The sequence below is a fragment of the Ambystoma mexicanum genome, chromosome 2p (assembly GCF_040938575.1).
Source record: "Ambystoma mexicanum isolate Mex_15411 chromosome 2p, UKY_AmexF1_1, whole genome shotgun sequence".
NCBI classification, from domain to species: domain Eukaryota; kingdom Metazoa; phylum Chordata; class Amphibia; order Caudata; family Ambystomatidae; genus Ambystoma; species Ambystoma mexicanum.
The window spans coordinates 1,113,123,300-1,113,137,115 of record NC_090923.1 but is presented as its reverse complement, the minus strand read 5'-3'; the positions used below and the strand labels follow the sequence as shown (position 1 = coordinate 1,113,137,115).

The window sequence follows — 13,816 nt, the reverse complement described above, 5'->3', positions numbered from 1 at the left end:
AACTGGAGTCTCTGCGATGGTATCATTTGTGACTTCTTTAAATTGAGGGAGAAGCCCAGTCTGTGAAGGAAATGGCACACGTGATTTAGCTGGATCTGAGCTTGCTCCGGAGAAACAGCCCTGATCAGCCAATCGTCCAGGTAGGGGTAGACGTGAATCCCTTCCCTCCTTAGACTTGCAGCCACTACCGACATTAACTTGGTGAAGACCCTCGGGCGGAGGTCAGCCCAAATGGCAGTACTCGAAATTGATAGTGAGAGTTGCCAATTGCGAACCTCAGGTATTTCCTGTGTTTGAGATGGATAGGCACATGGAAATAAGCGTCCTGAAGGTCCAGAGATACCAACCAGTCCTGAAACTGAAGGGCCTGGAGGATCTGAGAAAGAGTGACCATCTTGAATTTGTCTTTTCTGAGGAATTTGTTCAATTCTCGCAAGTCCAAGATGGGTCTCAGTCCTCCGTCTTTCTTCGGAATGAGAAAGTAAGGGGAGTACCAGCCCTTGTCCCTCTCCGCTACAGGTACCGGTTCTATGGCACCTTTCTCTAGCAGGTCCAAAATTTCCTGCAAGAGGAGCGGATCTGGAGCTTTCTGAGAGCTGATCCCCGGTGGATGACTCTGAGGTATACGTAGGAAAGGCAGGCAGTAACCTTGGGCGACTGTTTCCAATGCCCAAGCATCTGACGTGATAGCCTGCCATACCGTCAGATGTTGAGTCAACCTGCCTCCTACAGGTGTCCTGTGAGGGGAGTCCTCAGAGTGGTTTTGGGGCGGCTGATGCAGATGCCGATGGTAAAGAGGCACCTGCTGTTGCTGCGGCTTTAGAATATCTACCCCGTCCACCTCGGGTAGTTCTTCTTTGACCCCTTTGAGCCGGTCGTCCTCTACCTCTTCCGAATGCGAAGTAGAAGCGAAAGGACTTGCCCCTCGCAGAGGTTCCTGTGGGACGAAAAGGAGTCTGACGGATTGCAGCTCCTAGGGATTTTGCTGCAGCTTTTGAAGTTTGCAGTTTCTCTAAACTGTCATCCGCCTTTTTCCCGAACAAAGAAGAGCCATCGAATGGCATGTTCAAGAGCCTGGCTTGCACATCTGGGGCAAAACCCGACTTTCTCAACCAAGCGAATCTCCTGGTTGATGTACTTGCCGCCATTGCTCTGCTGATACTGTCAGCCGAATCAATGCCCGTCTGGAGGGATTCGCACATAGCGTCTTTGCCGTCCTGTATAATATTCAGGAACGCATCCCTTTCTTCTCCCTCCGGGATGCAGTCAGCCGCTGTAGAAGCACACTCCCAAAGTGTATGGCTGAACCTAGCAAGGGTGCAAGTAGCATTAACTGACTTTAACGCCATGCTACATGCTGAAAAGACTTTCTTTGCCATAGCATCATATTTTTTATCGTCCCTGTCCTGTGGGACTGTAGGATAAGCCGTCTTGACATCGGTAGAGGATGCTGCTTGTACCACCAGACTTTCTGGGGATGGAAGTTTAGACAAAAACTCTGGGTCTGTGGAAGATACTTTTTATTTACTGCTGGTATTACATCTGGGGTTTCCCAGTTTATCATGATCTTTCTCTGAAGAGCTTTATGAAAGGGCACCACAGGATCCTCATGTGGGCCTTTGTCGAGAATATCCGTGAGGTCATCTTGCTGGAAAGATTGTGAAGGTGCAGACCACCCCATGAACTCTGTAATCCTGGCCATTAAGGCTCTGTAGGGGGTTTCAGCATGCTCCCCCGGGTCTGGCTTAGCAAAATCCACCTCAGGGGAAGTGTCTAACCCACTTGCCTCATGTAAAGAATCATGAAGATCCTTTAATCTGCGCTCTTCAGAGGAAAATTCCTCTCTAACTGGGGTTACAGGTCCCTGTAACTCAAATGTGTCTTGTTCAGACAAATCACCCTCTTCTAAAATTGAGGATATAGTTCTCAATTGTTATGAACTCATAAAGGGAGTAAATCCCATTTCCAAGGCAGAGGGTGCCGAACTTGTCATTATTGGCCTCGAAAACGTCGCTGTCGTCGACGCTGACGTCGAAGGCTTTGAGCGTGGCGTCGAAAACAGAGGTGGAGGCCTCGAGGACCTCGACAGAATTGGAATTCTACTCGACAATATCGACGCCATCGACGACGAGGGCCTGGGGATAGTCACTGGATGTGTGGTCACCGTGACTTTTCTTGGCGTCGACGGCGGTGTCGAGGCCGGCGTCGAGTCGACAGACCCGTGTGTCGAAGGTCCCTTCGACAACGGCGTCGAAGACATCGACCTCGATGTCGACGGAACCTTCGTCGACGGCGTCGACGGAACCTTCGAGGAAGGTTTGGAGGTCATAGTCCTGCTCGAGGGTTCGAGACGCGCTCGAGAGGTTTCTTTCGCCGGGTACTGCGACTCGCGGCGTTTTTGACCTTCGGGTCTTTCGACCAGAGCATCGATCTCGGCAGTCTTCGAGGGGGTCGAGGCCGCTTTCTCGAAGACGCTCATCATATTTTTTCGGAATTCCTCCCATTCAGCCCGGGAACTATGTTTCGTGGGGCAAGGGATTCTTTTTGGCGAAACAGAGGAAGAGGAAGACGGAGAAGGGGATCTTCGACGTCTCCTCTTCGAGTGCTTCGATCTCGAGGAGTGATGAGACCCACTCCGAGACCTGGAGCGCGAATGGTGACGAGGAGAAGAATGTCTCGACTTCGTCGACGAAGAAGAAGCTTTAAAAGTCTTACCTTTCTCCAGCTTCCCCCTACGCTCCTTCAGGGCCTTAGCTGTCATGGACATACAGTCCTCGCATTCCGAACAATGGTGTTCAGCTCCCAAGCACCACAGACAATTTCTGTGAGGATCGGTCAACGACATCTTTTTCCCACAATCTCGACATTTTTTGAAGCCGGATCGAGGAGTTGTCGGTTCCGACGAGGAAGCCATCGAGTACGGATCGAATAACTCGAGGTAAATAGGATTAATCTGACTAAGAACTGAGCAACGGTATTCCGAGGCACCGAGTAAGCGCGGAAAAACAGAACTGAGCAACGGACACTGCGCGCGGCCTTTATAGGCAGGATGACGTAGAGCGTCAATACGGCGGCTGTCGAGGGACATCGACTCGAGGGACGTCGACGCGCAGCGCCCTCTAGAGAAAAAAATTTCCGAGGCCAGCAGAGCTGGAAGGATATATCTAAGATGAGGAATACGTCGGAGGACACAATCCCTTCGAAAGGTAATTTACATCAGCTAAGGAGGCCTGCAAGAGGAAAGGGTGATGGGAGTTTGTTCATATGAGGATGTCACAACGCCTGTCCTTTTCTTAGGTTCCGTAACGACTGCTCGCAATCAAGAGTCCGAAACATAAAATATCCTTTTATTCACATACATGAGCAAGCATTCAGATTACATGTGTGGCAAACGGATTTCTGCAGCTTTGCTATTTAAGCGTCTAAAAAGGTGGGATCTCCTCCAATCTGTGGATCCCAGATTGCAGAGCCCTAAATGGCAGTCTGTTACAGATAATGGCAAGCCGTAGAGGTGTAATGGCATGTTTAGTCCTTATAATATAGGAGAAGAGGGTCAGAAGGCTAAAGTGCAGGTAGACGTTCAGAGACAAAGGTGCAATAAGCCATATGTAAGGAAACCTTTGGAAGGCGCTTGAACAGTTAATGGCAATGAAATGCATCTATTCTTCCCTTTTGCAGGTGACGCTGCCAATTCGGTCTCTGTCAAAAGACATACATATTTAGACATTTTTGTAGAGCCAGAGATTCCAGATTTCAACCATGCCCTCTTTTCTCAACACAGTATTCTCGGAAAAATACACATATCTGATAGTTTCAATCCATCAAACAGGTTCCATTTGAGAACACCTTCAGGTACAGGCTGCAGCGGTTGTTCCCCAGATGATTCACAGGACACAAATACAAATGGAACCATTTTCATTTAAATAGAAGCACCATGTAAATGTCAGTATCATTAAAACATGGGACCAGTACCAAAACATCCTGCCAGTAACTGCTCCTTGTTCCAATTGCTCATTTTTTGTTGCTTGATATCCTGACCATGCTGGAGCTTAGAAAAACGAGGGTTGCTAGACTTTTTACTACTACCATAGAGACCTGGTACCCCAGATCAGTATTCTGTGGGCTGCATAAGAAGTTGGAGGGGGTGCAGAGATTTGTTGGCAAGTCAGAATACCAGAATAAAAAATAGGAAAATGTGAAAAACTCCTCCTAATGCTGCTTGGACTATGCAATGGCGGAAGGGTGCTGTGGAATGCTCACATTGCCACAGCAACCCTCAAGTTCAATCTGGTTGGGACCAATACCTTAATGCCACACTACCAGGGTCCGAAGGCTGCAAGAGTGGACCCTCACCTGTAGTAGGAAAGCTAAGATGTGACCTTCAGCACAAGGCTTCAGTGAGCGGAATGGGTGTGAGCCTCTGAAGAAAGGGTCACTTGTCAGGCTGATAAATAATGTGTATGGCATGCATGCAGAAAGGCAAGAACATAAGAGGAGCAGAGAGAGTGAAAGATGGGAACACAATTTAATGGCAGATGAAGAACAGAGCAGAGGGAAAGACATTGCGAGCGACTAACCAAGAAACAAAGAAAATTAAAACTCAGGGACAGAAGAAACAGATTGACAGAGAAAGGAAAGTGACGGACTGATAAAAAGACACAAGAAGTGAGTGAAACAGACAGCAATACAGAAGAGGCAGAAGAATGGACTGGCAGATGCACAATGTAACAGACAGGGGACACAATACAGGAACACACTGACAGTTAAGAGAAATGAAACAAATAGACACAGGGAGAGGAAGACAGACATAGGGGAAAACATAAGAAGAGAAACATACTATGCCAGCAACAAAAGACAAGAGAGAGAAAAAGGGAGACCAAACAAAGAGGGGCAGAGGGACAGGTGGAAAGCGACAGAGAAAAAACTAGCAGGGTGAGAAAATAGCTAAAGAAAATAGACGGGAAGAAAATGAGAACCAAGGATAGAAAGTAAGAATCACAACTACAGATTGATAGAGAAAAGGCCAGAGCAAAATGGCCACAGGGCGAGAAAGGAACACAATACATGGCCTCAAAAATGGTTCACAGAGAGAGGAAGATTTGCTAGCATCCTATCAACCATGGCATCAAAAGCGACCCAACAGACGTAGGACCCACCAACATCAACTGACTGGCATCATCAAACCAGCTTCCCCTGGCATTTGATCGTCGTCCTATCTGTGGCATCAGTCTATCATAGCCGTCAGATCACCAAGCTTGAAATTGCAAAGGAGATGGTTACCAAAAAGTGTAAGATAGGTAGTGATAAAACAAAAGAGGTATAGATTGACCAAAATAGGCACGAATGGGGAAAGGGCAGACAGAGACTAGAGATAAAAGCACCAAAGGAGGGTGAAAGACAATGACAGAGGAGCAGTGATCTAATATGTGCAAGACCATGATAGCAGTTAAGGCTCAGAAAAGGAGGCAGAAAAGGGGTACGAGAAAGAGAAGGATGGACATCAGCAGATAAGAGAGGCAGAGAAAAAAAGCAACGAAAATCAAAAATATGGAAGACCCAGAGAAAGGTATAGTAAGGAAAAATAATGGCAGAGAACAGAAATAAATAAAAGGCTAGGTGACTAGGAAACAGCTAAATCTACCACATTTTCCCCCTCACAACGTTCCTAGTAATGCCAAAGGATCAACAGTCTTCCAGTCCCAGAAACATCTACCAGCTGAAATTCCTGGCCTGTCTCGAAAACATCCTCTCCCTAGTTAATACAGCAGTCTTACAATGAAATATTGCACTGATGTACCCGCTTTTATCCCCCATCTTTTATGTCCAAAGGCACCTTCGTCCAGTACAAAGGTGCGTGCCTCGATCCAGGGGCCACAAAATGTGTACGTTCACCTTCAAAAGGGCTTTGTCAGCAATGCACTTGCCAGGTTACGTCTGTGGGGTGGAGTAGAGACTGTGGTGATGGTTGCCTTGCTCATGGTCCCTGGAGAAGAGCAAGGGGGGAGTGCAGTTCTGCGTGAACCAGCTGTTGTTGCTGCGGCGACCCATGGAGCCATACCATGGTACTTTTTGCAGGCTAGCTGACAAGCTGCAGGGAAGAAGCAGAAGTCAATGTAATTTCAAGTCACTGAAGAAAGACCAGGGATACAAAGGCATTGCAGGCCAGGACCCATTCATTTTGTTGGAAGCAAGATAACATCAATTGCCTACAGTGCTTTTAAGCTGGAAGCGGAATCGAGTGGAGGGTCTGGAAAGAGGATTCTAACATTTGTGAGCAGGTTATTGGGCAATAACTCCTTTAATTTGGAAACATGTCTCTAATGGGTGATTTGGAGTGGCTTACCGATTGTGGCGTAGTGTGATCTGTCGTGCAACATCACAGGTAATTAGAGGTCACGTGTGTTCACTAAATAAAAGCCCTGGCGTGAATGCAAGTTACAACCATAGACCACCGGTTTACAACACTGTGGAGTTCATTACAACCTTGGTGCTAAGTGCACCAACTTTACCACCATGGTGTAAACTACGTTTACACCATGGTGGATGGCGGATTTACTGCCCCATTCCAAGGTGAGTGGGGCAGTAAATCCCCATTTCCCATTTTCCCTTCCCCATTCCCATTTTTGCCCCATAGGGCTTAATGGGAGTGGGGAAGGCGCTAATTACGCCGCCGTAAATTACGGCGGCGTAATTAGCACCATGGCGGGTTAGCGCCATGGACTTTAACGCCTGCCAAAAGCAGGCGTTAAAGTGGGAATCCGGCGTTAAGGGTTAACGCCGTCGTTAACCCTTAACGCCGGGGTGTGTGTGTGCGTGCCGTTACTGGGGACTCATTGGGCTTCGTCTTTGCTCCCTAAGCAAAGCCATCACCACCCTAAGATATTTGCAAAAAGGGAGCAACATATTGCATTCCTACAGTAGCTTTAACACTCCAGATTTCTAGTCATAAACTCATGGTGAATAGCTTTGGAACAATCCCGACATCTATGAAATCAATCCACAATATGGAAAGGTTGATGCCCTGATCATGACATTACGTCCAAGTCCCTCTTCCTTGTCACATTACTTCCTATCCGAATCAAGTCTGCATGGCAGGACCTATTCACCATTTATTTTATTCCAACTCCTTTCCCTCCTTGAGGCATAACACTCACACGTTTGTACAAAACCTTAGTTAAAAATGTCCTGTCCTTCAGACTGACATAAAGGAGAGCTGGAGATGGCTTACAGCTTTCCTGATCCCCAACTGCTGGAATTTCCAGGTGCAACAGGTCCAGCCAGATCCCTCCCCTCTTCGGTGCTGGCTGCAAGGTGAGTCAGCATTAAGGAGGGGATGTCTCCAGATGGTCATTTGGGGGAGGGTCAGTTGAGATGTGAATCAGGATTACGGAAACCCCAGTGAATGATGGGGGTGGTAGGGGTCATTTGCTGGCAGCTTGAGGACAGGGGGAAGGCAGAGTCCTGAACCTCAGCAGGGGTGAGCGGCAGTCAGGGAGGAATGATCAGCTCTGGAAGAACTGGACTGTGCATTTAGGCAGGGAAAGCCAGGAGGAAGAGGTGGGCCCTAAGTACACTGCTAGGCTATCCTCTCCTTAAACAGAATGGTCAGCCATCATGGCTTGGGGTGACCTGAGACGTCGACTGAGCATGTGCAACGATGCTGGCAATGCAAGGCAGCCATTGTATTCGTCGAGAGTCCCTGTTGTTTGGCAGCACCTGGTGGAAGGATTCCTGTGAGGTAAATTACTGCAGAATGAGTTCCTGAAAAGAATGGAGAAAAGGAAGTATGGAGACAATACTGAAGAACTCCCACAAGAAAAAGAAGGGTCATGAGAAGCACAAGAATGTAAGAGGGAAAAAAGGAGGTAAAGGAGATTATAAGGCAGGCCTTACAAGTAAAAGAAATAAGAAGTGACTCCCAAGATACAGCAATACAAACACTTCACAAGGATTGTCCTTCTGGCAATATTGGATATCAGGCAGGAGATTCTTGAGGAGTGGAAGGTGTGACAAATCTAGGGTGTTCGTCCTTTCTCCCAAGGGGGGGAGGCACCCCCTTTGAGGCTATGGAGATGAGCATGCTTAGTAAGACTCTCCTCTAGAGGAGAAGGACTCCAATTCCCACGTGGATCTCCTTAAACCAGCCAAACTATTTGCTTACGTGGGACTTGCCCCAAACGTCATTAATGTGGATTAATATCTATTGGCTTCAGGTAATGCTGGATAGAAAGCAAACCATGAATGGAAACCACATGCCCCTTTTCCGACAAGGGAATCTGTAAAAGGAACAAACCGGATCTGGAAGAGGCGAGTGAGCGATACGCTGGGGAAACCCTCTAACGTATCCAAGGCCTGGAGGGACGGAGCAGAGTACAGCCGCAGAGCTGACAAGAGCCTGTGGAATAGGAAAAGCTGAGCAAAGACACCAGAAGCCGGGCAGAGAGACCAGTGGGGAAACCACTGGATGCCTGAAGGCAAGCTGACCGTTGCAAACAGTGGCGTTGCCACAGGACATTCGTGGCGGGTCTGGGACCCAGCAAAGAATGCCAAAATATTAGCAGAAAGTGAGTAACAAAGCATGTGCCAAGCATCCAGAAAGCACGGGACACAGAGAGAGAGCTTGCAACACAAGCAAGGAAAATGACATGATGAGAAGCCCCAAAGCCGATCCCAGTGAATCAGCCTACACTGAACAAAAGTACTAGGGTGATTCTGAGAAGGGAGAGGATACAGGGATTAGATGAACGCTATCAAATTGACTGTCACAGTGAATATGAAAAGTTGAGAAAGCAAGAACCCATATGTGGGGAGGACCCAGGAGGGTCGCGAAGGATAACTATTGCTAAATATTGGCAGATAAGGAGAAAAGACTATGAGAAACCAAGTGAGATAATTCAGAGAGGAAATTGCCAATTTCAGAGACATTTGAAGGGAGAATTTAACAAAAGGCTGCAGGAGGAGAGGCCTCAGTTACCTAAGGAGGAAATCTATATTAACAGAGAAGTACCCATCAAGAAGCAGGTCTATATCGAGAAGGACAAAAGGAAGAGAGGACCTCCTAAAAAGGAGTGGAAGCCATAGAGCAAATTACTAAGGACAGAGATTACCTTCTCGAGTTTAGAGACATTTAAAAGGAGATTATAACTAAATATCCAAGGAGGGGTGACCTCAGATACCTAAAGAGGAAACCAATATTAATAGAGTGAAATACCCCACATTACATGTTTTTTAAACATAAAAGCGAAGAGAAAATCGCCACAAAGTGTGGGAGAGCAAGATGAAAGATATCCGAGGTCTACAGAGACGAAAGCCTCCACCCTATATCAAGAGCTGCAGAGGCTCATTTGTGAGAGCAGTAATAAGAGGAGAAATATTCCGTAATGACTTTGGGCCTCATTACACGGAAGGCGGTGAGCCATGGCGCTAATAGCGCCATGGCTCATGCCGGTAAAATACCGGCACCGCCTTGGCGGAAAGGGGATTTACCGCCCCATTCCAAGGTTGGAGGGGCGGTAAATCCCCCTTCCGCCATTGCCCTTCCCCATTCCCATTTCTGCCCCATAGGGCTCTATGGGAATGGGGAAGGCGCTAATTACGGCACCGCAATTTTGCAGTGCCGTAATTAGCTCCGAGGTCCCTTAGCGGGTTGGATTTTAACGCCTGCAAAAAGCAGGCGTTAAATCCCCCAACCCGCAAAGGGACCTCGTAGTAAGGCGGTAGGGATTTAGCGGTACCAGTATTTTACCGGTACCGGTAAATCCCTAACGCCATCCGTGTAATGAGGCCCTTTGTGTCTAACAGCTAAATGGAAGATACCTGAGTTAGTGTTACTCACCCGACCGTATCTGCTGGGGGCGTTGGATAGATGTCCCAAGATCAGTGAGGAGACCGAACGAGCAGAACATCACAATCGACAGCAAGCCTGACTTTGCTAGGACCTCCGACCAGTCAGGCCTCCTCCACTTGAGGGAACTCTTTTTTACGATACACCCCTCTGCTGTTCTAGTAATAGACAGACAGAGGGGTTGATCCCACAAAAGAGTGGGGATACCACACACCGCCAAACCAATGCTGTAATGGAAAGACAGAATGTTGATTAATATTCAGTTGTTAGTAAATGTCACAACAACTACCTAAACTTAATTAAAGAATAGCTGAAAGGTTATCTCGATGGGTCATAGAGCCTCTGCACCTATAGTAAAATCAAAACACCCCTTAAACTCCATAGTGACTAACTACCCTCAAAACAAACCACCCCAGTCAATCAGGAAGTGTTCTTACCACAATGTTTCTTAGGGAAGGTAAATGAAGTTTCAGCCGAGGAACATCCAAAGGAGAAAATAACAAAAAGGGGAGGTTAGTAAAGGAACAATAACCCGGGCGGCACGATGGACGCACTAGTAACAGGTTGGTGCACTGGGCTGCAGAGCGTTCGAGTGTGCACTTGAATTAAGTCCACAGAACCGGGTGGAGTGGTGAATGTAGGAGAGAGAGTTCAGTTATTTAGTTCAGCAGTGGTGAATGCAGGAGCATATTCAGTAGATTCAGCAATAGAAACAACAGTAACTTGTGTTTGCAGACCAGAATCAGAGCTGATGAGGTACCAACAACAAAGTAGACGGAGATCATAAGCAATGTTACTAAATGCGGAATTCAATCTCTTACGGTATGTTAGAAGCAGGCTCTGGAGTCCGGCATGCAGTCCGATGTCAGATCAAGGAGCTATCTGATTGTACTACACAAAAGAACAACTACGGCAGGATCCGGATGAACCCGTAGTCGAAAAATCCACAAAATGAGTGCAGTCCACGTCAGAAACCAGAGGCAGACTGCGGTAGAGATCAGGAGGCAGGCAATTTGTTATACAGTCCGAAGATGGAAACCGTGGGGGCAATATCAGGATCAGAATCAGCAGGCAAAGAAATCCAAGAAACAGTCTGAGTTAAGAATAAAGGAGTAACTTCAAATGGAACGAAGTCCAGGTCACGATACAGGCAGGAGCAGTAACGCTAATTAGAAGCACCAGTTTGATGGTCAGTGCTGGATTTATGATGTGGTTCGTGGGTGGGGTTTAAGCGGAAACGTAGTCCGTGAGAATAGCCGACGTGTCACATGACACGAGTGAGCTCTGGTTGACAATTTCCATGGCAACCTTCATCTATGCCAGAGGGAAATCTTCGCGCCCCGTCTCGGCTGCAACTTCCTTGTTGCACGGAAGCGCTGTGCCGTTCTCCCATGTGTGACAGTTAGTTATAAATGTAGTGGCAGGACCGGACAGGAATAGTTTATTGGAAGGAGGACATATTATAGATGAGCACCTTAGTTAGTTTGATTTGGAAGGGAACATCTCATAGAGTTAGGTCAGAACCGCATTTCTTTTCTTTTTAAGAAATAAAGATCACTTCTTGCCCATTGCATTGCCGCTCTCTGCCCCAACGTTTAGTGCTATGCGGATGACACTCAGCTCATTTTCAGGCTCCCTTCCGCCACTTCTCTCATTTCTGATAGTCTGTCTCCTATCCAGGAGTGGCGTGCCGCCAATGATCACTGCCAGTACCACTGAGAATCTTCTCATCAGCACACCTCCTCCCTCCTTTCCTGTCACTCTCTGGCCGGCCTCTCTTGGCCCTCTTCCTGCTCCCAGCTGTGAGGCTAAAAACTTTGGGGTCATCTTCGACTCCACACTCTCCTTCTCTCCTCACATCTCTAACGTCTCTAAGAAGTCACACTACCAGCTGCACCTCCTCAGAGGTATTCTTCCTTTCCTCTCCTTCCACCAGAAGCTCACTGTCTCAAGAGCTCTGGTTCTCTCTAGGCTGGACTACTGCAACTGCCTCTTTGTAAATCTGCCTTCCTCTACTCTCCGCCCGCTGCATCTCATCCAAAACAGTACTGCGAGACTTGTCCTTGGCCTCAAGCCCAGGGATCGTATCTCTCCAGGACTAAAATCTCTGAGCTGGCTCCCAGTGGCTGCGAAGATTAAGTTCAAAACCCTCTGAATTGTCCACAAAGCCTTCTGGGGCCTGAGGTCTCAATACCTTCAACTCTCTCTTCGTAAATATTTTCCTTCTCGAGCTCTTTGTTCATCCGCCTCCAACTCCCTCAGGGTCAGTTGCTTCTCCAAGCAATGAGTTGGTGGTAGAACTCTTTCTTGGGCTGGGGCCTCCCTCTGGAACAGCCTCCCTGCCTCTCTGAAACTTGAGGAGAACCATCTCGGGTTCTGGAAGCACCTCAAACTACCTCTTTGCTTCTGGTTTCTCTCTTAATCTCCCATGCTGGACTCCTTACTGAAACTGCAGTGGTGACCGGGCTACCTTTTGATATCGGACCCAGGTCCCATCCCCACCAGCTGCACACCTGCACTGCCCCCCTGGCAATCCTTGCACTCTGGGGCTGTTTCTGTATACCTACAGTCCCCTACCAGCACTTGACACAATGTCTACACTTACCCTTGCACTTGCCACCAGCTGGTCAAACATTTTATTAATTGGTTTTTATTTATTTTTACTGTTGATCCCATGTACTGCACTGCCCCCTCCCCCCTTCCCCTCGCATTGCCCCCCTTCCACTGCACTTGCGCGATCTCAAGGTCACCTGGCCTAGTAAGATCATTGGGCCTCATTACACGGACGGCGGTGGACCAAGGTGCTATTAGCACCTTGGTCCATGCCGGTAAAATACCGGCACCGCCTTGGTGGAAAGGGGAATTACCACCCTATTCCAAGGTTGGTGGGGCGGTAATTCCCCCTTCCCCCATTGCCCTTCCCCATTCCCATTTTTGCCACATAGGGCATAATGGGAATGGGGAGGGTGCTAATTGCGGCACCGCAAATTGCGGTACCGTAATTAGCTCCCTGGTCCCTTTGCGGGTTGGTTTTTAACGCCTGCAAAAAGCAGGCGTTAAATTCTCCAACCCGCAAAGGGACCTCGTAGTAAGGCGGTAAGGGTTTACCGGTACCAGTAAAATACTGGTACCGGTAAACCCTTACCGCCTACCGTGTAATGAGGCCCATTGTCTCTGTCTTCCCTCAGTTCCCCCTCCCTTGCCTCATCGCACCTTGAAACACTTGTGGATAGGCGTGTTATAAATGCCATATATCATATCATTCTATAGCGGAGTGGTGCAGCTGAGTGGTGCAGTGTTGGCAGCTGGGGAGTCTGTCTGTGCTCTCTTTTGTCTGACAGAGGAGCGAGTGCATAAAACCCTACCCCCCTCGTGGATCGAGCCGCAGAGTGGTGCAGCTGAGTGGTGCTATCTTTGCAGCGGTAGAGTCTGTCTCTGCTCTTTATCTTCTGAAGGAAGAGGAGCGAGTGTTTCAAACATATCCCCCTCGTGGAGAGAGCCGCGGAGTGGTACAGCTGAGTGGTGCAGCCTTGGCAGCTGGAGAGTCTGTTTGTGCTCCCTATTTTCTGAAGGAGGAGGAGCGAGTGTTTAAAACATATCCCCCCTCGTGGAGTGAGCCGCAGAGTGGTGCAGCTGAGTGGTGCAGCCTTGGCAGCAGGAGAGTCTGTCTGTGTGCTCTATTTTCTGAAGGAGGAGGAGTAAGTGATTAAAACCCTATCCCCCTAGCGGAGTGAGCTGCAGAGTGGTGCAGCTGAGTGGTGCAGTCTTGGCAGTCTACACAGCATATGAAGCGTGAACCCTGTGACCTGGATTGCGTGCAACCTAGAAGGGAAAAAAGTAACCTCCGGTAAAGTGAGCAACGGCCAGTTTGTTGGGCTAAGGCTAGCTGTAAAAGCAGATTTGGGACAATTAACAAAGAGACGTTGCCTATCCGATTGAGTGGGAAGTTTATATTTGACACCTGCGACTGCA

At 48.1% G+C, this 13,816-nt stretch overlaps 1 protein-coding gene across 1 annotated transcript in view; it reads right to left on the bottom strand.

The window, feature by feature from the left end:
* Positions 1-3,322: 3,322 nt before the first annotated feature.
* Positions 3,323-13,816, bottom strand: part of GPR137 (G protein-coupled receptor 137) — a 613,721-nt gene continuing 603,227 nt past the window's right edge. Inside the window, exon 8 of the mRNA XM_069645139.1 lies at positions 3,323-6,088. Coding sequence (XP_069501240.1) covers positions 5,929-6,088 — 160 coding nt within the window. The 3' untranslated portion in view covers positions 3,323-5,928. The remainder of the gene's footprint in view (positions 6,089-13,816) is intronic.